The sequence below is a fragment of the Scyliorhinus torazame genome, chromosome 13 (assembly GCF_047496885.1).
Source record: "Scyliorhinus torazame isolate Kashiwa2021f chromosome 13, sScyTor2.1, whole genome shotgun sequence".
In the NCBI taxonomy this organism is placed as follows: Eukaryota; Metazoa; Chordata; class Chondrichthyes; order Carcharhiniformes; family Scyliorhinidae; genus Scyliorhinus; species Scyliorhinus torazame.
This window is the reverse complement of record NC_092719.1, coordinates 172433693-172461527: the sequence shown is the minus strand read 5'-3', so window position 1 is coordinate 172461527 and position 27835 is coordinate 172433693. Positions and strand designations below refer to the sequence as shown.

At 46.0% G+C, this 27835-nt stretch overlaps 1 protein-coding gene and 1 long non-coding RNA gene across 4 annotated transcripts in view; one reads left to right on the top strand and one right to left on the bottom strand.

Moving 5' to 3' along the window:
• Window positions 1-27835, bottom strand: part of arhgef3 (Rho guanine nucleotide exchange factor (GEF) 3) — a 520666-nt gene that overhangs the window by 60996 nt on the left and 431835 nt on the right. Inside the window, exon 1 of one of the 3 annotated variants that reach the window (XM_072472449.1) lies at window positions 10236-10697. The exons of the other annotated variants lie outside the window; for them this stretch is intronic. Within the exon in view, the coding sequence (XP_072328550.1) occupies window positions 10236-10331 (96 nt within the window). The 5' untranslated portion in view covers window positions 10332-10697. Of the gene's footprint in view, window positions 1-10235; window positions 10698-27835 lie in introns of those variants that run through there. 3 annotated transcript variants of the gene reach the window in all.
• The window catches only part of LOC140388379 (uncharacterized), a 62893-nt gene continuing 45991 nt past the window's right edge, over window positions 10934-27835 (top strand). The window contains exon 1 of the long non-coding RNA XR_011934165.1: window positions 10934-11341. This is a non-coding gene — a long non-coding RNA (uncharacterized lncRNA). The remainder of the gene's footprint in view (window positions 11342-27835) is intronic.

Below are 27835 nucleotides of genomic sequence, written 5' to 3'. Positions count from 1 at the left end.
GATCCCTGGAACAAAGTGCTTGTCATATGAGGAGTGAGGACTCAGGGTCTGTACTCGATTGAGTTTAGAAGGATGACGCGGGGGGGGGGGGAAGAAGGGGGGGATCCTATTGAAACTTACAGAACAATGAGAGGCCTAGATAGAGTGGACGTGGAAAAGATGTTTCCACTGGTAGGAGAGACTAGAACCTGAGGGCATAGCCTCAGACTGAAGGTGCGATCCTTCAAAACTGAGACGACGAGGAATTTCTTCAGCCAGTGGGTGGTGAATCTGTGGAACTCATTGCTGCAGAAGACTATGGAGGCCAGGTCACAGTGTCTTTAAGACAGAGATAGATAGGTTCTTGATTAATAAGGGGATTAGAGGTTACGGGGAGAAGGCAGGATAATAATAATAATCTTTATTATTGTCACAAGTAGGCTTACATTAACACTGCAAGGAAGTTACTGTGAAAATCCCCTAGTCGCCACACTCCGGCGCCTGTTCGGGTACACCGAGGGAGAATTTAGAATGTCCAATTCACCGAATAAGCATGTTTTTCGGGACTTGCGAAAGGAAACTGGAGCACCCGGAGGAAACTCACGCAGACACGGAAGAACGTGCAGACTCCGCAGACAGTGACCCAAGTGGGAATATTTTTTGTTCTTTTAAAATAAATTTAAAGTACCCAATTATTATATTTTTTTCCAATTAACGGGCAATTTAGTGTGGCCAATCCACCTACCCTGCACATCTTTGGGTTGTGGGGGTGAAACCCACGCAGACACGGGGAGAATGTGCAAACTCCACACAGACAGTGACCCAGGGCCGGGATTCGAACCAGGATCCTCAGTACCATAGTCACAGTGCTAACCACTGCGCCACCTTGCTGCCCTTCCCAAGCGGGATTTGAACCTGGGACCCTGGTGCTGTGAATTTACAGTGCTAACCATTGTGCTACCGTGCCACCCGGGAATGGGGAAGGGAAACATATCAGCCATGAACGAATGGCGGAGCAGACTCGATGGGCCATATGGTCGAATTATGCTCCTACATCTTATGGTCTTGTGTACTCCCTCCATAGCGCACTCCCTCCATAGCAAGACCAGCTTCCCACAGATGAGGCCAAAAACTGCACACAGTATCTAGGTATGGTCTTACCAAAGCCCAGTATAATTTCAGAAAGAGATCTCTGTTCCTGTACTCAAATCTTCTCACTATGAAGGCCAACATACCATTTGCCTTCTTTACTGCCTGCTGCAACTTAATGGTTACTTTCAGCAACTGGTGTACATGGATATCCAGGTCTCGTTGCAGCTAGGGCAAGGGAGTAAGTAGCCTAGGTAGGGTGCTCTTTTAGAAGGTTGGTGCAGATTTGATGGGCCGAAAAGCCGCCTTCTGCTCTGTAGGAATTCTATGGTTCTTCTTCACATTCCCATCTTTCAATCTCATTCGCATAATAATTTGCCTTCCTGTTTTTGCTATCAAAATTGATAACCTCACATTTATCCATATACTGCATCTGCCATGCATGTGCCCACTCAATAACTTGTCCAAATCACACTGCAGCATCTCTGCATCCTCCTCACAGCTCACCCACCCAGCTTTGTGTCATCGGCAAATTTGGAAATATTACATTTATTTCCCTCATCTAAATCATGAATGTACATTGTGATTAGCTGGGGTCCTAGCACTGATCCCTGTGGTACCCCAGTACTCACTGCCAGCCATTTGGAAAAATGGCCATATATTCCTACTCTTTGTTTCCTGTCCCTAAACCAGTTTTCGATCCATATCAATACACTACCCCCAATCCCAAGTGCTTTAATTTTACATGCTAATCTCTTAAGTGGGACTTTGTCGAAAGCCTTCTGAAAGTCCAAATAAACCACATCCATTGGCTCTCCCTCATCAACTCCACTAATTACATCCTTGAAGGATTCCAGTAAATCTGTCAAGAGTGATTTCCCTTTCGTAAATCCATGCTGACTCTGTTTAATCCTGTCACTGTTTTAGTGCTCAGCTATGAAGTATTTTATAATGGACTCTAGCATGTTCTCCACCAGCATCAGCTGACTGGTCTACAATTCAGTTTTCTCTCTGCCTCTCTTTTTAAATTACATCAGCTACCCTCCAATCTGCAGGAACTGTTCAGAGTCTATAGAATCTTGCAAGATGACCACCAATGCATCCACGATTTCTAGAGCCTCTTCCTTAAATACTCTGCGATGTATACCAGGCCCTGGAGATTTTTGGCTTTCAGACCCACCAATTTCTCCAACACCATTTCCCTACTCATACTGATTTCCTTCAGTTCTTCCCTCTCACTAAACCAAACATTTCTGGTACATTATTTGAATCCTCCTTTGTGAAGGCAGTATTTAGTTGGTCAGCCATTTCTTTGTTCCCTAGTATTTGAACAGTATTAGGCTGAGCCTGGAGCAAGAGGAGGAAGAATTAACCGTACTCAGGTCATCAGCCCACAGACCACCATCTATCTCCTCCCCAAGCTCCTCCTCCAACTTGCCCTTCAACTCCTCCACCGAGGCCTCCTCCTCTTCCTTCAGCTCCTGGTAAATCACCGAAACCTTGCCTTCTCCAACCCATACACCCGAAGTCACCCTGTCCCGAATCCCACGTGCCGGAAGCAGCGGGAATTCCCTCAACTGCCACCTCACTAATGGCCTCACTTGCATGTACCTGAAAGCGTTTCCCGGGGGTAGCCCAAACTTCTCCTCCAGCGCCCCTAGGCTCGCAAACGTCCCATCGATGAACAGGTCCCCCATTCTTCTAATCCCTGTCCGATGCCAGCTCCGAAACCCCCCCCATCCATCCTTCCCGGGACGAACTGATGATTCTCCCGAATCGGGGACCAAACCGAGGCTCCCACCTCGCCCCTGTGTCGCCTCCACTGCCCTCAGATCTTCAGCGTCGCCGCCACCCCCGGACTCGTGGTATACCTTGTCGGCGAGAGTGGCAGCGGTGCCGTCACCAGCGCCCTCAGGCTCGTGCCCACACAGGAGGCCATCTCTAGCCTCTCCCACGCCGCCCCCTCTCCCTCCATTACCCACTTACGGATCATCGCCACATTGGCTGCCCAATAATAGCCACACAATTTCGGCAGCACCAGCCCCCCCTGTCCCTGCCACGCTCCAGAAACACCCTCTTCACCCTCGGGGTCTTATTCGCCCACACAAATCCCATGATGCTCCTGCTTACCCGTTTGAAAAAGGCCTTGGGGGTCATAATGGGAAGGCACTGGAACACAAAGAGAAACCTCGGGAGGACCGTCATTTTGACCGACTGCACCCTACCCGCTAGTGAGAGTGGCAGCATATCCCATCTTTTAAAATCCTCCTCCATCTGCTCCACCAACCGCGTCAAATTGAGCTTGTGCAGGGCCCCATAACTCCTAGCTACTTGGATCCCTAGGTACCGATAGCTCCTTTCCGCCCTCTTCAGCGGTAGCTCGTCTATCCCCCTTCCCTGGTCCCCTGAATGCACCACAAAGAGCTCACTCTTCACAATTGCCAGTGGAAACAACAAGGGGGATAAGGGGCACCCCTGCCTCGTCCCCCAGTACAGCCATAAGTACTCCGACCTCCGCCGATTTGTAGCCACACACGCCACTGGGGGTCTATATAGCAGCCTGACCCAACTGATGAACCCCTCCCCGAACCCAAACCTCCGCAACACTTCCCAAAGGTACTCCCACTCCACCCGATCAAAGGCCTTCTCCGCGTCCATAGGTGCCACTCCTCCGCTTCCCCCTCCACCGAGGGCATCATAATCACATTGAGGAGCCTCCGCACATTTGTGTTTAGCTGCCTACCCTTCACAAATCCCGTCTGGTCCTCATGAATCACCCCTGGGACACAGTCCTCAATTCTCGTAGCCAGCACCTTCGCCAGCAACTTAGCGCCAACATTGAGGAGTGAGATTGGTCTATACGACCCACATTGCAATGGATCCTTATCCCGCTTCAAGATCAAAGAAATCAGCGCCCTGGACATTGTCGGGGGCAAGGTCCCCCACTCCCTCGCCTTATTAAAAGTCCTCACTAGCAATGGGCCCAGCAGGTCCACTTATTACCTGTAGAATTCAACAGGGAACCCATCCGGCCCCAGGGCCTTCCCCGCCTGCATACTCCCCAATCCTTTAACCAGCTCCTCCAGCCCAATCGGCGCCCCCAAACCAGCCACCTCCTCCTCCTCCACCCTCGGGAACCTCAGCTGATCTAGGAATCGTCGCATCCCCTCCTCCCCCACTGGGGGCTCAGACCTGTATAGATCCCCATAGAAGTCCCTAAATACCTTGTTTATTTTCACCGCACTCCGCACCGTAGTCCCCCCTCTATCCTTAACTCCACCAATCTCCCTCGCTGCCTCCCTCTTACGAAGCTGATGTGCCAACATCCGTCTCGCCTTCTCCCTCCATACTCATACACCGCCCCCTGTGCTTTCCTCCACTGTGCCTCTGCTTTCCCTGCGGTCAACAGGTCAAATTCCATCTGGAGGTTCCGTCGTTCCCCAAGTAGCCCCTCCTCGGGGGGCCTCTGCAAACCTCCTGTCTACCCTTACGAATCTCCCCCACCAACCTCTCCCTCTCTTCTCCCTGTGGGCCCTAATGGAGATTAGCTCTCCCCTGACCTTCGCCTTCAACGCCTCCCAGACTACCCCCACTTGCACCACCCCGTTGTCGTTGGCCTCCAAATATCTTTCAATACACCCCCGCACCCGCCCGCACACCCCCTCATCCGCCAACAGTCCCACATTGAGGTGCCACAGCGAGCGCTGATCCCTCTCCTCCCCCAACTCCAGCTCCACCCAATGCGGGGCGTGGTCCGAGATGGCTATGGCCGAATATTCCGTTCCCTCCACTTTCGGGATTAGCGCCCTACTCAAAATGAAATCTATCCGGGAGTAGGCTCTATGGACGTGGGAAAATAAGGAAAATTCCCTGGCCAGCGGCCTGGCAAACCTCCATGGATCCACTCCCCCCATCTGGTCCATAAACCCCCTGAGCACCTTGGCCACAGCCGGCCTCTTACCCGTCCTGGACCGAGAACAGTCCAGTGCTGGGTCCAGCACCGTATTGAAGTCCCCCCCTCATTATCAAGCCCTACCCATCCCTTTCTCAGCCTAACCTGATCTGCTACCTTCAGATGTGTCTCCTGGAGCATAACCACGTCTGCCTTCAGTCCCTTTAAGTGCGCGAACACCCGGGCCCTCTTGACCGGCCCGTTCAGGCCACTCACATTCCAAGTTATCAAACTGGATTGGGGGGGGGGCTACTCGCCATGCGCCCCCCCCCCCCGACCAGCCATCTCCTTTTCTAGGCCAGCCTCGTGGCCCCCGCACCCTCCAGTCCCTCAGGCGGCGGGACCCCCGCCCTGACTACCTCTCCTACTTCCAGCTCCCTTTTGGCCAATGCAGCAGAAACTCAGTTCCCCTCCCCCCGCTAGATCCTCATCTAACCATTTTGCTCCCCCCATGAGACTCCCGTAAGTCAGCTGACTCCTACTGACCCCGGCCTCTCCGCCATTCCATCGACCCCCCAGTGTGAGAATCCCCCCACCCCTTGGCAGTCAGTGTGCACTCCTCTCCAGCACCGCCCTCACCACCCGGCCCTGCCCCCATCTTTCCCTAACGCGGGAAAAAGCCCGCGCTTTCCTGAGCCAGCCCCGCCCCCTCTGGCGCAGCTCCTTTTTGCAGCCTTACCCCAACTCCCCATCCCCGGGCCTCCACCCCCCTCCTCTTCCTCCGTGGGGGCCTGCCCCTCCAACACCGACGCTCACACTCTCCCACAGCCCCCACATCAAATCCATTCACCCATCCCCAACCAACACTCAAACAAAAAGAACATTCCCCAAACGCAGTAAACACAGTAAACATCCCCCCACGACAAACCCTCAATTTGAGTCCAACTTTTCAGTCTGTATAAAGTTCCAAGCCTCATCAGGCATTTCAAAATAGTGGTGCCGATTTTGGAACGTGACCCACAATCGCGCTGGCTGCAGCATCCCGATAAATTCCTTCGTTTTTGACTGTGTGAAGGTTTCTGACTGTGTGAAGGTATCAAGTATTTGCAACTAAAGTAATAATAATTCCTAACTCTTTAAAACTGTTGAAATGACTAATTTCTTTAATTGAAAATAGCGATAATTACACACTACGGTTAATTTTCCCATTATTAATTATAAAGTAATTCAGTGTTTAACTGTATGGTGGGCATTATCTGTGGATTCAGTTAACTGAAACGGTGGTTGTTGGTTTTGGAGGTGTGTTTATACTGTACATCTCTGTAAATAAAAATTTATAAATCGTATAAAGATTAGGCTCCTATTCCATCCTTCAATGCTATCTAGATTCTAACACCCATGAATGTTGACTGCTTTAACGCAGCTGAGGAAGGTTTCTGCAACACCTATATTATGGTAACAAATGGGATCCCAACAACTTTTGCTTAAACAAATTGCAATCAGCTCATGTACAGAACATAGTTAAACATCCTGATTCATATGCAGATAGGGCAGTGGTGAACATAACACAATGAATTTCTAAATATGGAAGGCTCATTGTAATTTACAAATGTTGAGTTCATTACCACTTCAACCCCACTCTATGTTCAAATCTCAGCAATCCCACCAGGAAGTGAAAAAAAATCCTCAGTAAAGCAAATTAATGTATCCACAAGAGGAAACATCCTTATCTCATCTCAAAATGGTGTTACAATTATTCTTGAAGAAAATAATTCTGCATGTAGGAAATTAGCCAGAAAGTATGAGACAAATGAAAAGTTTTTAGAAGCTGCAATTTAGCAGCTTGATTATATGCAAACTCTATCTGTAACTCTGTTTCTCAAGAGCCATCAACTCAAATTTTCCTACCTCAAATTTGTGTACAATCAACAGTGGGAAGAAAATAGTTTTAACAGGCTTCAGTTCTGCTCCTAATTGATCTGATTGTTTTGAAAACCTCCAGTTGTGCCTGCTGACTGATCTGAATGGTTCATATTAACAACCCCCAAGGCCACTAAAAATAAACACGAATATATCTTGTAAAATGCTGACAAGTTGACTTTCGGAATGAAAAAGTGATGACTTGCGTATGGGTTTCTGGCATTTCACACCTGGGACAGCACTTGGGCCTTACAATTATTTCCTGTGGCCTTGAGCTGGGGAGAGGAAAATCCTGCTGCCTACAGAACATATGTTCAGTACAAGCAAGTGAGGAAGAGGGAATATTCATTTTTTAAATCAGCAACGTGATAAATATTGTATAGTTTTATACTGAAATTAATTAATAACACTGGAATCAGAAGTACATCTTTATTGTTAAAAATCTGAGAACTATCTCCCCAGAAAATAACATGAGTACTGATGTATCCAAAGCAAGGAAAGCCTGAGAATAAAAAGCAGCCAAAGTCTGCTGACCCATGATAATACCCGAGGCTAAATGAGCTACAGTTTGAGATACAGGTGTGCCACCACCACAATTCCCTCCCCATTGAGTCACTTTCTAAATCCCACATTTTTAGCATATTGAGAACCTTAGGTAACCTGGGCAACAAAGAATACATTTAAACAAACCAAACCAAAATGCGTTTTTAGCCATTGTTACTTAACCTTCTTGTAACATATAATATTAACTCTAAAATGAAATGAAATCCTTTTACAACACTGCTCCTGTCATGAGAATAGGAGTGAGGCAGGTATCCATTTCTATTCTGTACTGTTTGTTTCAGTTCTTGTTTTCTGAAAAATAATTAATCTTGGAAAAGACCCGTCAAGCACAAAATATTTTTACAGCAAAATGTATTTCTGATGTAGAAAGCACCACTGAAAAATGGTCTTGAAATGTTTCAACTGTAAATTCCATCTGAATTAATTTTTAGACTGCACATTTTCCACATTTTATTATAAATTACCCTTTCTCCACACACACCACCCCCATCCACCCACAAGTGGCTGCTGTGCCAATGCAAATTAATTACAATTTAAAAACCGATAACTAAACTTGTCCCAAAATTGACATCCTGTCTTAATGGGAAGATGAGAAGGTCAATCAAATTTAACTTTTAATAACTAAAGCCAAAGAGACTAGTTGAAGACTTGAATGTACCTAAACAGATAGAAGTCATAACCACAGTGAGCACTGTTGCTGTTGCAACATGCTGAAGCTAGAAGGCATCATAGTCTTGTTTATTCAGAGCATAAAATTCTAGACAGTATTATAACTCCTTCCTCATCGAAAAACACAGATGGGGGTTTGAATCAGCAGTGAATGCCTTAGCGACGGTTGTGTGGTTATGAACTGCTCATGAAGCTCATTTTGTTGCAATTTCTTCTAACAGCAAAGTGTAAAAAAATACACTGTGATTCATAGTGACCTGAATCAAAAGTCAATACAAAGACAGACTTGCAGCTATCTGTATCTTCACTTTTAACCATCAACTTTGACAGGACGCGGCTGTTTTGGAAGCACATGAATTATTCTGTAATTGACAAAATAGTGCCAAAACGTCAACACTACTAGGAAGACCATGTGAAGACAGAGGAATTGATTTAACAAGAATAGAGAGCTACAAAGTTGCTTAAAAGGCAAGTAGTGACAATTTTAATTAGAAAGATTTGAGAAGGCAGCTTTTTAGTTATTTGGGGATGATATTGTAGGTCTAAGAGATTCTCAGGTAAAGCGATAGACGTAATTTCAATTTGTATCTGTAGGCTAAAATTTGACTGGCTGAATGAGACAATTCAGTTTACCATAAAATAAAATTGTACTAAATCAGGTTTCTCCATGGTAGCACAGTCGCTTCACAGCTCCAGGGTCCCAGGTTCGATGCCCGGCTTGGGTCACTAACTGTATGGAGTTTGCACGTTCTCCCAGTGTCTGCGTGGGTTCCCTCCGGGTGCTCCGGTTTCCTCCCACAGTCCAAAGATGTGCAGGTTAGGTGGATTGGCCATGCTAAAATGCCCTTAGTGCCCAAAAAGGTTAGGTGGGGTCACTGGGTTGGGGGGTTATGGGGATAGAGTGGATGCGTGGGCTTAGGTAGGTTGCTCTTTCCAAGGGCCGGTGCAGATTCGATGGGCTAAATGGCCTCCTTCTGCATTGTAAATTCTATGAATGCTATTCCATCTAGAACTGACAAAACTTAAAACACACATGCAACAGGTTAGCAAACACCCATTTTCTAACATCTGTAATCAGATTTATCAAACTGGTCTTTTTATTATAAACTACAGTGATACCTTTTCACTGATAGCCTGACTTAAATCAGCATAAATTCACTCATAGCTCAGTGAGTCGCTGTTCAATGAAACAGACAAGTAAATCAATGCCATTGGTTGGAAATTCCAATCAGAAGATACCACCCTATATCAGTACATTCCCCATTTAAAGTGTCAATCCCCATTGAGGACCAATCGGAGATGTTGCATGGACAAAAGCAACCAAGGACAAATTGTGCACTGCAAGTAGTTTAAAACAAATATATTTGAGATCCATTTAATCTGTAAATACAAGGATGGAGTCTTGAGGTTTGTTACAGTTGAGGAATATAAGCAGTTATATTCTGCTTCAGTATTTTAAAAAAAGCACACACCCATATGGAAACTACACTGTAAAGGTTCACACAATAAAATTCCTATACTTTTCCCGAGTCCAGTTGGGCTAGACAGCTCTCCCTCCCCCTCTGCCAGGCCTAATCCTCAAAGGGGTTGCACATTACTGTATCAACAAAGCACAAACCGCTCAGTAAAGCAGCCAGGATGGAATTGGCAGACTTTGGAAATCAGAGAGTATTTCACATCAGCTGTTGTCTGGATCGGAGACTTCAAAAGACCGGGGGGGGGGCATTTTTCATTCTTAACAATAGAGCTGGTCCATTTACTACAGCGAGTTAGTGAGGGGTCCAAATGATGGGAAAAAAAAGAAAGCGTCTGGCAGCTTAAAAGGGCTGTCGTTGTGAAAGGAATACTAAATCTATTTGCCATCCCTTCAACATTGAGGATTTATTTTAAAATAAACAATTGCAAAATTATGCCAAGTTGAGTAGTTTTATAAGTGACGGGTTTGACTGAAGAAACGTGTTTCTGAAGTAACAAGACAGTTTACAATAGAAAGAGGGAATCCGTACAATTCCTTTTCAATGCTGCGTCTCGTATTCGGAAGCTTAACAATTTACTTAACCATCTTAAAAGTTGGTCAGCACAAAGCAACTGCTATCGCATGCAGACAAACACAATACGGTACCTCGGTTTCTTTAATGCTGGAGCTCACAGTCTGCACTTCCAAGGCACAATTTGTCCTCTTGGCTGCAATACAATATGGGTAATCCTTGGCCACCATGGTGGCAGGTGACGATATCTTGGAGTTCACCTCTGAGGACAGTATAGTGCGGAACTCGAAAGTCAGGCTGTGCCTTGCAGCCACGGTGCTGCCGGGCGCTGCAGAAGTCGGTGCTCTCTGCTCTCCTCCCCCTCCGCGCCTGCCCGCATGACCCGCCCGACTGGAAGTAAGCAGCAGGGGAGACAGGCTGCCGCTGACAGCAGCCGGAGAGTGGGAGCGCCAGTCAGAGCGGGCAGGAGCGCCAGTGAGTCAGAGCGAACAACCCGCCCACAGGCAAGCGGCCACTCACTGTGGAATCGGATCGACGGAATGGAGCAAATCGCTGAACCGCACAAAAAACAGCTTGGACGGAGAGTGAAGACGCAAACTCTACGCTTGGGTTACCGAAATTCTGCTTCTTTTGCACTTTCTCACCCCCCTCCCCTCCCCTCCCCAGAACTGGCTGAAGTTTGATCTGTACGGCAAAAAGGGGGTTCCCTGATTTGTTATTTTCAGAATGTAGTGAGCCTCGATACAAAACGCTGTAATTGCTGGTTTTGTTACCCTCATTGCCGGGGCTATTACATTTTGTCTATTTTTACACAAAATCAGAGGTATACGCAATGTTCCCTCTCCAGCACTGAATGTTAAGCAGCTCCCAGTTCCACGCCACCCCGGTGACTAGGAAACGTAAAGGGGAGCGTGAGGAAATCTCTGTGGTTTCCTCCTACTCCCAATCCAAATACAGCAATTCAAAACATGGAGCCTACGGTGTGAAACCATTGGTTTGAATCAGCACCGCTTACTGCGGGCCACGCTCCCGGGCCACCCTCTTCAGCCTAAATTGAGAAGCTTGTCAACAGGTTTATTTTGAGCTACCCGCACTCCCAGGGCCAGCAATCGGGGCGCCACAATCACCTGCGGGTAGCTTCGCCCAGGAGGGAACCAAATCCTGGTTGCCGCCCCCTGATCTGAGTGAGGTCAGATTGTGAATTTCACTGTGACGCCTAACAGTCATGATCAAGTTTCAGGTACGTCGAGTGGCGAGGCATGAACGGCTACAGGCTAGGAATGAGGAGAAAAATAACCAAATTGTATTGTTTATCCCATCTCCACACCCTCTGCTTTCTCCTCATCCTTCAGTCCTCTCAAATCTGTGCCCACTGTTCCCACAATCCCCTCTCTGAATCACGATTCCACCTCGAACAAAGCATCAAATTGTTCCACATCAAAGTCACATTTGACACCCTCTGTGACTATGATGTATTATTCCTACACAATCTGAAGTGTTGGGTACTCTGATACACAGACGAACCAGCACGGTTGCGAATGGTACAACGCAGTTTTATTTCAATCAACTATTAACATAGTAAACTCTGGTACTCAGCACATGGTGAATGTCTGAGTGGCTGGCAATGAGGTCTGTGCCCTGAGCCGTCTCCTGCTCCAGTGCCCAGGAAGTGTGTGTTCCCTGATTTGTACTGTGTATGCTCTTGTCTGTGATTGGCTGTCGTGTTGTGTGTGTTGATTGGTCCGTTGATCTGTCCATCATTATGTATGTATGTACGTGCTATGATGTTCACCTGAATATCATGACACAATCTACAGCCTTTCAATCTACAGTATTTTCTGCTTTATTCAGCTCCGTGCTATTGCCTCTGCTTGGTTTCACACTTATCCGATTGTAGTCAATCTTCAGCCATGGGTTCTCTTTTCCACCCCCACACCATTATCTGTGAAGTTCCCCATGGATCTTATTTTTCATTCTTTCATGTGGGCATCACTGACAAGGCCAACATTTGTTGCCCATCCCTAATTGCCTATGAACTGAGTGACTTGCTAGGCCATTTCAAGGGACAATTAAGAGTTAACCACATGGGCAGGACGGTAGTACAGTGGTTAGCACTGTTGCTTCACAGTGCCAGGGTCCCAGGTTCGATTCCCGACTTGGGTCACTGTCTGTGCGGAGTCTGCACGTTCTCCAGGTGTCTGCATGGGTTTCCTCTGGGTGCTCCGGTTTCCTCCCACAGTCCAAATATGTGCAGGTTAGGTGGATTGGCTATGCTAAATTGCCCTTAATGTATCAAAAAAAAGGTAGGTGGGTTACCGGGATAGGGTGGAGGTGTAGGGATAGAATCACAGAATTTACAGTGCAGAAGGAGGCCATTCGGCCCATCGAGTCTGCAACGGCCCTTGGAAGAGCACCCTACTTAAGCCCACACCTCCACCCTATCCCCATAACCCAGCAACCCCATCTAACCCAAGGACAATTTAGCATGGCCAATCCGTGGCATGCTTCCCACCCTTCAGTTTTGGTATGATTCCAATTTCCTATTGATAAATCCACAGCAAACCTGAGATAAGATGAACTCAGAGGGTTAGTTTATTTGCACACATTGAAACCAAGATTTACAGGGCAAAGACCAAAGGGAAAAGAATTACTGTTTCACGTGAGACCGGAATCAAACTCCACTCTTGTATTCCTTCACAAAGGGTGGCAGGTTAAAAACCAATGCTGGATAATTCACTTTTCCAGGAGGGATGACTTTCACAATGAGATAGGCATGCAGAGACGAATCAGTCTTTTAGGCGATAGTACAGACGTTCCGTAGAAAACAGCATTGATGTGACCAGGCATTCAAAGCTGGACAAGTGCCCTTTTCTGAACTGCTGCTTGGTAGATGGAAAAATGTCAGACTGAGGTTTCTAAGTAGCAAGTGGCGGTTCCACCAACTGGAGGGGGGCGGCATATGACATGACTTCACCCCTCCATTTTCCATTTTGGCTTTGACAAAGGGTGTGTATCCCTTTATCTGGGTCCATGAGATTGTTAATGTTTCACCATTAAGTCTTGAAGAGAGGTTGCTGGGCCCTTTTGCCCAACAGATGAATCCGCTCTGCTTGGCCAGGCATGGATTATGAAATGTAGATGGTATAATTCCCATTGGATTAGGTCTTTTAGCCCACAGAGGATCTTCAGAGATAACAAGGTGTCAGCTTCTGCAAAACTGACAAATTAGTTCTTGGAGAAACATAGAAACAAAGAATATAGGAGCAGGAGTTGACCATTCGGCCCATCGTATCTGCGCCACCATTCATTATGATCACGGCTAATCATGCAACTCAGTAACCTGTTGCGGCTTTCCACCCATATCATAGAATCCCTGCAATGCAGAAGGCCCATTGAGTCTGCATCAACTCTCCAAAAGAGCAATCCACATCCCCACCCCACAGCCCTGTAACCTGTTCTACACATCTTTTGACACTAAGGGGCAATTAAGCATAGCCAATCCACTTAACCTGCACACCATAACCAACACATGATCCCTTTAGCCCCAAGTGCTATATCTAACGCCTTCTTCAAAACATACCTCAACTGCTTTCTGTGGTAGAGAATTCCATAGGCTCACTACTCTCTGGGGGAAGAACTTTCTAATCTCAATCTTAAATAGTTTACCCCATATCCTTAGACTGTGACCCGTCGTTTTGGACTCCCCCACCATCGGGAATATCATTCCTGCATCTACCCGGTCTAGTCCTGTTAGAATATTATTCGTTTCCAGGAGATTTCCCCCTCATTCTTCTAAACTCCAGCGAATATAATCCTAATCGACACAATCTCTCCTCGTACGTTACTGCCGCCATCCCAGGAATCAGTCTGGTGAACCTTCACTGCATTCCCTCCATAGCAAGAACATTCTTCCTCAGATAAGCAGACCAAAACAGCACACAATATTCCAGGTGTGGTCTCACCAAGGTCCTGTATAACTGCAGCAAGACATCCCTGATCCTGTATTTGAATCCTCTCACTGTGAAGGCCAACATCTTCATGCCTTCATCACCGCCTGCTGCACCTGCATGCTTACTTCCAGTGACTGGTGTACAAGGACACCTAGATTTCTTTGCACATTCACCTCTCCCAATCTATAACCATTCAGATTATAATATGCCTTTCTGTTTTTACTACCAAAGTGGATAACTGCACATTTATCCAAATTATACTGCATCTGCCATACATTTGCCCACTCACTCAACTCGTCCAGCTCACACTGCAGCATCTCTGCAATCTCCTTGCAGCTCACCCTTCCACCCAGCTTTGTGCCATCTGCAAATTTGGAGATATTGCATTTAGTTCCCTCATCTAAATCATTAATGAACATTGTGAATAGCTAGGGTCCTAGCACGATCCCTGCGGTTCCCCAAAAGACACTACCTGTCACTGGCAAACAGATCTGTTTATTCCTACTCTTTGTTTCCTGTCTGCCAACTAGTTTTCTATCTACCACAAAACATTATCCCCAATCCCATGTGCTTAAATTTTGAACGCTAATCTCTTCTGTGGAACCTTGTCAAAAGCCTTCAGAAATAAACCACATTCCCTTGCTCCCCCTCATCAACTCTACTAGTTACATCCTCAAAGAATTCCAGTAGATTTGTCAAGCATGATTTCCATTTCATAAATCCATGCTGACTCTGTCTGGTCCTTCCACTGTTTTCCAAGTGCTCTGCTATTAAATCTTTTATAGTGGACTCTAGCATTTTCCCCACTATCAACGACAGGCTGACTGATCTTTAATTTCCTGTTTTCTCTCTACTTCCCTTTTGAAATAGTGGGGTAGCATTCGCAACCCACCAATCTGTAGGAACTGTCCCAGAGGCTATAGATTCTTCAAAGATGACCTTCAATGTATCCACTATTTCACGGGCTACTTCCTTATGTACTCTGGGATGTAGATTATCAGGTCATGGGTATTTACCAGCCTTCAATCCCATTAATTTCCTCAACACCCTTTTCCTACTCCAGTTCCTCCCCCTCACTAAACTCTGTGTTCTGCAACAGTTCCGGTGCGTTATTTGTGTCCTCCATTGTGAAGACAGAAGAAAAGTATGTATTTAGTTGGTCAGTCATTTGTTTGTTCCCCATTATAATTCCCTTGTTTCTGACTAAGGGATCTACATTTGTGTTCACCAATCTTTTTCTCTTCACATACCTATAGAAGCTTTTAAAGTTAGTTGTTATATTCCCCACGTGCTTAAGCTCATACTCTATTGTCCCTTTCTTAATCATTCCCTTTGTCCTTGTTTGCTGTATTCTAAACTGCTCCCAATCCTCCTGCTGTTTTTTCTGGACAATTTGATTACCACTTCCTTGGATCTAATACTGTCTCTTGTTTCTCTTATAAGCCATGGTTAGGCCACCTTTCTTGTTTAAGGTCAGTATTAGTAATCCCTGTCAGGCATTACTATTTATTTGTGTCTGTGAGGGCAAGAGGAAAAGACACAAACTTTGGACCAAACTATGGGGATATTTTTTCCATCGGAATTCTTTGGCTCGTCACCCTCAATTTGGCATGAGAGCCACCAAAAACATGAAGAATCTTTTAAGTTACAACTTAAAGTTACACCAGACGAGCGGGAATTGATAACTAACTAGCTTGATTTCAGTTCACAGAAATGTCAACTTGTCCAGTTGCATCTGCATTCACTTCAATTAAACTGCAGGGGTGAGCAGGCCGATTATGACAATCTCGACCACTCCTGTTCATAGCTGCATCTTATTACCCTGATCAGAAAATGACAGAAACAAGACCTCATGTTATTTTTGGAAGCAACAAGAAAATCACATAACTAAGTGAGATCATGTCTGTAATGGTGGGCTGCAAAAATCAGGGGATTCATCATGACACTGGTTAATTGTTAGATAACCTGCTTCTATTGCTCACTGCTCAGGCTCAAGTATAGACACCAGCGTGTACCTGTGTGAACAAGACCATGGCACGCATTTTTGATTTCAGGAGAGTAACAATTGAGGACAAGATAAAGCAAACGTTTGGTTATCTCTATCTTTGGGGGGGTTTTCTTTCCTTTTCGTCCCTCCATTGTTAACAGTACTAGGGTGAGTTGAGGTGCAGCCCGAAGCCTAGTCTTCCAACGTTTGCCCTGATGGGCATTTCATCAGCTTTGAGATTAACCCATCCTCCGCACTGCAATGGAAAGAGGTGGGGGGGGGGGGGGGGGGGGGGGGGGGGTTGAAACTCCATAAACAGGGAAATGCATCCCAACCTGCCATGTCTGCACCTGTTGCCATGTAAGTTGCGAGTAGCGAGCTATGCAAGTATTGTGCCTTGGAGAGGTTGGGATACTTCATTAACTTGTTTTAATCTGGCTCCCACAGCATAATTTGAAAAGTCCTTTCACCCAGAGGGTGTTGGGGTTCTGCAACTCACTGTGTGAAAGGGTGATAGAGCCAGAAACCCTCATCACATTTACAAAATACTTAGATATGCACTTGAAGTGCCTTAACCTGCAGGATTACAAAGCAAGAGCTGGAAAGTGGGTTTAGGCTGGATAATTCTTCCCCAGCCAGCATTCACAATGGGTAGAACAGCTTCCTTCTGGTCAGTACGGTGGTGCAGTGGTTAGCACTGCAGCCTCATGGCGCCGAGGTCCCAGGTTCGATCTCGGTGCTGGGTCACTGTCCGTGTGGAGTTTTCACATTCTCACCGTGTTTGCGTGGGTTTTGCCCCCACAACCCAAAGATGTGCAGGCTAGGTAGATTGGCCACGCTAAATTGCCCCTTAATTGCAAAAATTTAATTGAGTACTCTAAATTTTTAAGAAAAGAACAGCTTCCTTCTGTGCCATAAACCTTCTGTGGCACTGGATGTTTGGAATATTGAGAAAATAGGGCTTGGTCCACATTGTATCTCCCTGAGGATTGCTTTTAAAGAAAATTAGCCCTCCCAAGAGAATTTAATCAACTCTGTGATTCTATTCTATCAAGCCAACTGAAAATCTTTTTTTTCAATTAGGGGGCAATTTAACCACCACCCCCCTTTCTTTCCCTTCTGTTGGTACAGAGGCGAGGGTATCTGGTCTCTCCAGTGCAAAGTGTAGTGCTTGTACCATTTGTTTTTTGTAGAAATGTGTTGTGAACTGTTTTAATAATCAGAGTATCCACCCCCCCCCCTCCCCGTATTGGTACTGAGGGGAGTGTACCCTGTTTTTCCAACACAAAATTAGTGTTTGTGCATTTTGGCCTTGTACATATTTTTTACTGTTTTAATAAAAAGATTATTAAAACAGGGAATATTAAATAAGGGAAGTTATTAAGGATTACTTAGTGTTGTATTCTTTGGGGGTTATATTTGAATTAATGGTTGCTAAGATGTTCACTGTATGTTTTAAAAAGGTTAACTTGAGTTCAAAGAATAAACATTATTTTGCTTTAAAAAATACTTTTCCATTTCTGCTGTGCCACACCTGTAGAGTGGGCCGTGTGCTCCCCATACCACAATCCATTAAAAGTTGTGGGTCAGGTGAACTCCAGTACACACTTTGGGGTTCTCTAAACCCTGGCCCATAACAAAGTACACATAACACTTTTTTCATAAACACAGCAAAGGATTGATCAATACTTTTTCTCCTCAACCCTATTCGCACAATAGAACTTTTGGTCTTCTACTGTATTTCAGTACACAACGTTAATGTTTCAGAAGCTACTTTGCATACATCAAGGTGTGGAGGATGATAACTGGCCACTTTCACAGAACTGATGAGCTGGCCTCACCATCGAAACCGAGAGTATTTCAATAATCCCTATTAAAATCATTACAAAGCAAACATTTTGGGCAGTGTCAAAAAACTATCATGGCCTCCCTGCTAAGAGCTTTAACAAAGAGATTCTTTGGTGCATTTTAAATTCTCAACTGTTATACAGTTTACTGAAGAGACAAAGAAACACAAATGATCAATTCCAATCAAACTGATAGTTGACATACGTTGAAATTAAATCTATACAATAATGCTGGAAATAGCTAATGATCGTAGCAGACCTGGCGCTTCTTAACTATCTTGTCTTATGTGTTAAAATATTGGCATAAATATTACGCAGCAGGAAGATATGGTCCACTGCTGGAAACATCAATATCACTAGCCAACATTGCACCCACCAGCAGCTATGCTCACCCACCACACGTCCATGCACATTGCACATAAGGTTAGCTGTCTGTGACTACTGAATAACAGGTTTCCACAGGACTCATTTTTAATATTTACACTGGTGATATCCCGTGAACCCTGTCAAGGGAACATGGATCAGTGCCGATCATCCAATCGAGAGGTCTTGCCAAGCAGAAACCACAATTGCAGAAAATGTGAAAATACTGGAGTCTATTTATTACAAAGCTATGGCCGTGTCCGAATCCTCATAAAATGCTCGTCCCTACTCTTTATTTGAGCACCTGGCACGCAAGCTCCTACCTGTGGTACTGAACCCGGGCATGAGAACTTCCCAAATGCCCTTGTGGTCTCATATATTGTCAGAATCTGATGAAAACTGTGGTCAATTTAAAGACTAGGCTCAACAGTCCACAAGTTAGCGGAGTCCAGCTTGAGATGTCAAGCCCTCCAAAACAACCATTTTAATGTTTGTTGTCTCAGTAGCTAAATGTTGCACACAAGCATGGACAGAAAGTACACATACAAATCGTGTTGACGTACAGCTGAAGATTCCTGTGACAGTCATTACAGAAGTGTTGAAGGCACACAGAACGTCTGGCTACCTGACCTCTCATTCATCTTACTACCATCTTTTAGAAGAGAAGTCACATTGAGCAGAAAATACAACCTCTTTCTAGCGTACTTATATCTACTAAAGATTTCCAGAAGTACTCAAAATGGTGCCTTACGTAAAGAAACTCCTTCTCGTTAATTACCAAAGCTCAAAACCATGGCATTTTCACCGAACATCAATGAAGTCAAGTATCAGGACCTGATCATAAACACCCGGTCCAACCACACACTTTCAGCATATTATGGAAAATATGGATGACTCGTGAGTTGCAGCAGACCTTCACAATGGACAGAGCACACCAATCATCCACTACATAAACAGAAGATGAAAGGTAATCTCATGTGCAATTGCAGAGACTTTATCCAAAAAACAATAAAACAACAACAGTGGGCAGCACGGTAGCACAGTGATTAGCACTGTGGCTTCACAGCGCCAGGGTCCCAGGTTCGATTCCCGGCTGGGTCACTGTCTGTGCGGAATGGGCACGTTCTCCCCGTGTCTGCGTGGGTTTTCTCCGGGTGCTCCGGTTTCCTCTCACTAGTCCCGAAAGACGTGCTATTAGGTAATTTGGACATTCTGAATTCTCCCTCTGTGTACCAGAACAGGCAATGGAATGTGGCGACTAGGGGCTTTTCACAGTAACTTCATTGCAATGTAAACCTACTTATGACAATAAAGATTATTAGATTTTATTATTACAATGAATCGTAGGGGGTAGCAACTTTATGGAGGTGTTTGGGAGACTACTTGAAGTTTGGAGAATTCTGTGCTAATTATACAACAGGCTTGGGATATAATCATTTAGCACTGTGCATTTACAAATGAAAGAAGTTCCTAGCATTACATCCATGGGAAAGTTCTTTCGAACATCAAGTTTCCCCATTTACAATTTCTCTGCACTTTGCACAGAGGAAATCCCTATCACAGATCTCAGTCGCAACATACTTGCTACAAATACAAATGATTGGAACAGTTTTATCACAGTGGAATCATATATCAATTAAAAAGCCTTACAATCTTGCACTGACTTATCAACTTTTTCCATCATAAATTCCTACATCCATATTTGTATTGAAATTGCGAGTGCAAAGTTATCACACTAATTACACCATCTACCCAGTTGAGGCACTGCACACACTAATCCAGTTATTTGCCTAGCTCTACTTTAGCTACACGTTTGTCTGCATTCCCCATTTGCAACCCAATTGGGTACGCTTTTTAAAAAAAAGATTTTTACGTCAATACTTTTTATGACACAAATTAACATTTCTACAATGGGAAAGCCCCTCTTCTGCTGCCCTATTTTGCGGCTTCTGTATTTTGACTGTCAACCTATCCACCTCACCCACCTGGTTTCCTTACTTCAGCAGAGCGGTGGCTGCTCCTGAACCTAGTGCTTGGGCTGATCGGCCTGACCCATTTTTCACTGCTGGGTTGCTTTTCTGGTCGTTTCCTTCCCCTATTTCCTGTGCTCATTAATGTAGTGGTTGCACCTTAAACCTTGGGACTCCAACTCCCCGCGTTGTTACCTCTAACCCCTAACTCTGCAAACTGACTCCAGTCCCAGCCTGGAAACAAAATTAATTCCTAACTTGTACTCAATCTCATAAAAAAAAAAATTAAATTTAGAGTACCAAATTAATTTTTTCCAATCAAGGGGCAATTTAGCGTGGCCAATCCACCTAGCCTGCACATCTTTGGGTTGTGGGGGCGAAACCCACGCAGACACGAGGAGAATGTGCAAACTCCACACGGACAGTGACCCATGGCCGGGATCGAACCTGGGACCTCGGCGCAGTGCTACCCACTGCATCACCGTGCTGCCCAACTCAATCTCATTTTACAATATAAATGTATCATCTTAAAAGTGTTAACAAATAACTGCCTTTTTTCAGCTCAAATATAACGGTGTGCTTAGTTTTTCCCCCCCTCTTAACCTGTTCAAGTGATATAATGAAATCTGTTACAAGGGCACCAAATACTTAAATGGGTATTCTATACAAGTATAGAGAATTAAATCTCCAAGCGTGTAGGCAAACTGAGGGCTTTTTAAAAAGTGGTTCTTATATATTTTGAAAACTTATCTTGGCATGTCAATGTGTGTACGATGACATCATGTCTCGGGTATCTGTGCTTAAAGTGATTTTAGTTAATATTTAGTTATATATTTGTAAAATAAGAGCCGTAGCAAACCAAAATCCTTTTAAAAACTTAACTACTGTACACATTAAGCTTGTAGTGTCTTTAACTTATCCGGCAGTCAGTGTGGGCACTGAAATGGGACCTGCCACAGGAGGACCATTTATGTGGTCCATAGGGATGGTGAAGCAGTAGATCCCTGAATCACCATGAATAATGCTTTAGGAGATCTGTTCGTCATCAAAACCATAAACAACACACCCAGATGAAGATGCTGAGACAGGTTTTAGTGACTGTAGAGCTTTAGTGACCTTAGCCATCAGTAAAATCTTCATTTGCTGAAGGAACAAGATCATTTAGTGTAGATTTGTGTAGTCCTTAAAAGCAAGAATTCTTGACCAGGACAGTTTGAAAAAGTGCACCATTATAGCTTTATGTCTGAAGGTTTTAATTTTGTTTGCTTACTTACTCAAAGATTTTACAAGATTGGTGATTCTGTTCCAGCGCAGGAATATCAATTTTGTGATGTTCGCTCCCAATTTATCAGTAACATACCCAGAAATCAACAACACAAACTTGACCATCCCCAGAACTGTGAACCACGCGTGTGGCTAACAATGCCCTCTCTGTGTCTCCTCAGGAAAAGCTCTCCCATAATCGTAGGAGGGGCCCCAGACTGGCGGTGGGGTGCCGGATTTGAGAAACCTCACCTCCTTTGTGGAGCGGGCCCTGAAGGTGACTGGTGTGGCCAAGGACAGGGCGGTCACCAACACGGAGGCTGGCGGACGCCACAGAGGTGAGGAACCATCAGGCTCTGCCCGGAGGACCTGTCAAACGTGAGTACTGATTGCCTTATTGACCAACCCATCTCTCCCAATGACCATATATCCGTTCTCCCGCAGGTCCACCAGCCGACGGCACCGTCCCATCCCGGGCGGCACCCTCTCCTGACTCCCAGGGACCACCTTGGAGGAGAGCTCCGTGGATGTAACTGTTACAGTCTCGGCACAGCTGTTAACCCCACCCTCTAACGTCGCAGATACACACACCTTGGTGGGAAATGTTAGTGATCAGGCTTCTGGGGCACAATCTGGTGAGCACCACACTGCTGATGATACACATCAGGTGGAAGCAGGAACCTCCAGACAAGACAGCAGCTGGAGGTCTGTTGGATCCCTGACCCAGCTGGGTCACAGCTATAATAATAATAATGATCTTTATTGTCACAAGTAGGCTTACATTAACACTGCAATGATGTTACTGTGAAAATCCCCGAGTCACCACATTCCGGCGCCTGTTTGGGTACACAGAGGGAGAATTCAGAATGTCCAAATTACCTCACAGCACGTCTTTCGGAACTAGTGGGAGGAAATTGGAGTACCGGGAGGAAACTCACGCAGACACGGGGAGAACATGTAGACTCCGCACAGACAGTGACCCAAGCCGGGAATCGAACCTGGGATCCTGGAGCTGTGAAGCGGCAGTGCTAACCACTGTGCTACCGTGCTGCCTCAGCTTGATGCTGAACCTCTGGAACAGGGTTACCTGGAGCTGATGGAGACAATAGGGAGCTGCCGGAACATTCAGAGGGAGATGTCAGCGTCACTCCAGCAGATCCATTGCCGATTGGAGGAGTCCGAGAGGTTATGGGCTCAGGAGATGGCGCCGGCAATGAGTGGCACCGAGGCCAACACTGCTAGGGTGGCGACCACAGTGGGGAGCCTGGTGCACAACATCACAAGTGAAGGTGTCCAAGGCGTTGTGCAGTCGGTGACGGCCATGGCTGAGGGCCTCGGCAGTATGTCCGCTTCACTGGGGGATATCACCCAGTACCAGGCCGATAGTGATGAGGTTCTGTGGGACATGTCCCGCTCTCAGATGGGTAAGGCCTAGGCGCTGCAGAGCTTGTCCCAGTCACAGGTGGGCATTGCCGAGGCGCTGCAGAGCATGGCCCGGTCACTGGGGCATGTGTCCCAGTCACTGAGGAACATCGCCGAGGGCGTTGACACAATGGTGCAGACCATGGGGAGTCGCCAGGGCTGGCAAAGCCAGATGATGCAGGAGCAGCCAGGGCTCGGACCAGCTGCCTCTCCATCCCAAGGTGAACCCCAGGGCCTCTGGGCACTGACCGAGAGAAGGGGGTGCTGAGTGCCAACCTGGACCCATCCCATGGGGTGGCGACGGTGGCCACCAGCTCTCCCAAGTTCCACCCCTCTGATGAATCAACACACGGGACTGGGCGGCACAGCTGTGCACGTGCCGTTGACATGTGAGCCGGGGCCCTCCGGTCACAGAGCCCCCAGAGAACGCCCGCCAGGGGCATCGAAGGCCACAGAACGAGGTAAGCAACTGGTTGCCTCCACCTCAGATGTGCATCCTGGGGAGTCAGTTAGACGTAGTGGTAGAGCTAGGAGGGCTAAGCACATTGAGGATCACTGAGGGCAACGGGGAGGGGGGAACGGGGTAGGTAGGGGGTGAGAGGTGGGTAGGGGGCTGGAGGGAATGGAGGGGGGGGCTGCACAATCTTTGGAGAGAGGAACAATATTAACGGGTATAATGTTCTGGTCCCGTCCACCATAGGGATTGTCGCAGGTGGGACAGAAGATTTGGTGGACCAGCAAAAGGTCCGTTGTCTTCGGATGGAAATTTTCGGTCCTGTGGCAGGTGGGACTGGCAAATCTCAATGAGTGCTCCGGGTTAATGATCTTTCATTAGAAAGAAGCTGTAAGAAGGATGAACCGAGACTGCAAAGGGATATACTTCAGTTTGGTGACTGGATAAGAAGGTGGCAGATATGCTGAATGGTCTCCTTCTGTGCTCTACTATTCTATTATTTTATAACATGGAGAAGTGTGAAATGCTCCACTTTGGTTGGAAGAATGGAAAAGCAGATTTTAAAAAAAAAATTTGAGACACTAGAAAATGTTGATGTGATAGTGGCACAGTGGATAATACTGCTTCCTCACAGCCCCAGGGACCTGGGTTTGATTCTGATCTTGGGTGACTGTGTGGAGTTTGCATGTTCTCCCTGGGTCTCCTGCGGACGCTCCGGCTTCCTCCCACAGTGCAAAGATGTGCAGGTTAGGTGGATTGGCCATGCTAAATTGCTCCTTTGTGTCCATGGATGTGCTGGGGTTTGGTGGATTGGCCATGATCAATGCACAGAGTTACGGGAATAGGGCAGGGGTGTGGGCCCAGGTAGGGTGCTCTTTCGGAGCGTTGGTGCAGACTGGATGGGCCACATGGTCTCCTTCTGCACTGTAGGGATTCTGTGATTTAAAAAAAAAAAAAAATTTAGAGTACCAAATTCATTTTTTCCAATTAAGGGGCAATTTCGCTTGGCACCTAGCCTGCACATCTTTGGGTTGTGGGGGCAAAACCTTTGCAAATCCGGGGGGAGTATGCAAACTCCATATGGAAGTGACCCAGAGCCGGGATCGAACCTGGGACGTCAATGCCGTGAGGCAGCAGTGCTAGCCACTGCGGCACCGTGCTGCCCCGGGATTCTGTGATTCTATAAGGAATCTGAATGTCCTTGTACTCAAACGACAGTAGGTTAACATTTTTTTGAAAATTTAGAGTATCCAATTCATTTTTTCCAATTAAGGGGCAATTTAGCGTGGCCAATCCACCTACCCTGCACATCTTTTTGGGTTGTGGGGGCAAAACCCACGCAGACACGGGGAGAATGTGCAAACTCCACACGGCCAGTGACCCGGGTCCGGGATTCGAACCCGGGTCCTCAGCCCCGCAGTCCCAGTGCTAACCACTGCGCCACGTGCCGTCCTTACAGTAGGTTAACATGCAGACACAGCAAAGAATTAGGAAAGCAAATGGTATGTTCGCATTTTTTACGAGGGGGTTAGAGTATAAAAGCAAGACGTTTTGCACAATTATACCGGGCTTTCATGGCCCACACTTGCAATATTGATCATAGTTTTGGTGCCCTTACCCATCTACCTGTTAATATTGTTCCTCTCTCCAAAGATGCTGTGACTTACTGAACTATCACGTATTGAATTGCAGAGCAGGCGTGAGGGGTTGCCTGGCCTATTACGGTTCCTGGTTCTTAAGTTGTGACACAGTCACATTTCATTTAACAACACAATAGCTACACCATCGCTCCCTCAGCCTGCCACCATCTCAAAACAGTCAAATACTCAACGGAGCCAGTGCTCGAGGGAAAGGACAAGACATAGAAAAAGGAGGAAGTAGGCCATTTAGTCCTACGAGCCTGCTCCGCCATTCAAATGACAACTTTAGAGTCTAATCTATCTATTTCCTTCTTAAGTATATTCAATGGCTCCACAGCCTTGTACATTAGAGAATTCCATAGGTTCACCATCCTCTGAGTGAAGAGTTTCTTCTAATGTCATCCCTAAATGGCCAGCCCCGTATCCTGAGCAAACTCACAATTCTTTACACTTCTATTATAAGCCCAGTAGAAACTGACTTTAATGACTCGGTTTCAGCATTATGTTCCACCAAATCAGGATAAGAATGTCTACTCTAGTGTTGTATCATTGTAAAAATGAGTTAATGGAATATGTTCATAGCTGCAGAATACTGCTATTAATACACCTGTGCTTTTGTAACTTGTTTAAGATGATATTCTTTAGTAGAAAGGATGGATGGCACGGTGGCACAGTGGTTAGCACTGCTGCCTCACAGTGCCAGGGACCTGGGTTCGATTCCAACCTTGGGTGACTGTCTGTGTGAAGTCTGCACGTTCTCTCCGTGCCTGCGTGGGTTTCCTTCAGGTGTGCTGGTTTCCTTCCAGTCCAAAGATGTGCAGGTTAGTAGGACTGACCATGCTAAATTGCTCCTTAGTTTCCAAAGGTTCAGTGGGGGAGTGGGCCTAGATAGGGTGGTCTTTCAGAGGGGCCAAATGCACTCTTTCTGCACTGTAGGGATTCTATGATAAATGCTTACTGGTCCTGAGCTACAAACTGAAGTGGATTACTTTGGAAAAAAAAGCATTGTCTGATTTGGAGCTCAATTGCTCAAATTCCAGCCAATATCTGGAATTTTGGATCAGTTAATTGGAAAACATTAAATTCTGACAATCCCAGGCTTCCGTTACAAAAACGTTGTGTTCTCTCTATGCCAATAAATTTGAGCCTACTGTATGACTATTATAACTCCCACAAATGAAGAAAATAATTCAAAAACTAAAAATATTAGGCAGAATCTTTGAAAGATGTCAGGGTCCAGATTGGAAGCTGGTGAGTCTGCAATCTGGTGCCACTGGCCTCAGTGCCCATTCCCCACAATGTTCCTAACTATTTTGGGAGAGGCCAGCTCGGGGTTGGACCGACTGCACGCCAGCAAGTGGCAGATGGCCAATTACTACGAGTTAAATATAACTAAGGGGCCTATTAAGGACCTGCCCCTACACTGACTGGGATTTCCAGTTGGCAGATTGGCCTGGAACCTATCCAGGTCAATACAATGGGCTCAAGGAAGGAGGGGGTCACGGTTGTTCATGTAAGGGACACCCACCCCAACCTCAGTTGTACCCGTAATGGCTACTGGACCATAGCTGCAGCCTCTGGCTATTCCCTGAAAATAAAATAAACTTAACTGCCCTCGTCCCTCACTGTTTACAACCTCACATCAACATCCCCATCGGTGGGGTTACCAGGCTCTAAGTGCTGGAAGTCTCCCAACGGCCCTCCAGTATCGGGAGCTCGTCCCCCATTCCTGATTAGACAGCAAGCCTGATCCCTGTTCTTTGATTAGCTGAAGCTTTCAAAATCATGGTGTGTGTCTGAAATATGCTGTGCAGGATTGGGACCCAGGACTAACCGCATGTCCAGTTTCTGATTAAAAATTCAGGCCCTGGGCAGCACAGTGGCGCAGTGGTTAGCACTGCTGCCCCATGGCGCCGAGGTCCCAGGTTCAATTCCGGTTCTGGGTCACTGTCCGTGTGGAGTTTGCACATTCTCCCCGTATTTGCGTGGGTTTTGCCCCCACAACCCAAAGATATGCAGGGTAGGTGAATGGCCACGCTAAATTGCCCCTTAATTGGAAAAAATTAATTGGATACTCTTAAATTTAAAAAGAAATTCAGGCCATTATTTCACAACTTTGAGTTAGCAAGAATAATTAGTTACAATTGACCCTTTTTAAGAAGAAGAAACTAATCGTGGAATACCCATTTACACAAAGAAAGAGAAGATGCATTGCCTGGGGTAAATCTGTAGTCAGGCACTCTTTTTTTAGATTACATGGATGAGGAGATCAGTTGGCCCATTCTTTAGAAAACCATTCTTTATAAAATATATCAAAATACTTTCACTCTTTCCTATGCATCAAGTTGACAGTAGGATCATTCAGCACAAAACGTTAGGCTCTAAATTAGCTATATTGATGAATATATAATTGCTCAATTCTGATAATCTTCTATGTCCTAGCATCCCAACTAGTATGATGATTCAAATATTGCATCTATATTTGCAGCAAACATCAAGTATGAAGGTTCATATTTGAGAACAGGTTCTAATTCATTTATCACAATTATAAAAGAGAGCAGTTTCTACAGAAATCCACGTGGAACTGTTTTTCTATTTTTCCAAATTTAGAGTACCAATATTATTTTTTCCAATTAAGGGGCAATTTAGGGTGGCCCATCCACCTATCCTGCACATCTTTTTGGTTTGAGGGAGTGGGACCCACGCGGACATGGGGAGAATGTGCAAACTCCACACAGGCAGTGACCTGGGGCCGGGATCGAACCCGGGTCCTCGGCGCCATGAAGCAGCAGTGCTAACCACCGCAGTTAAAAAGAAAATGCTTATCTGTTAATTTGA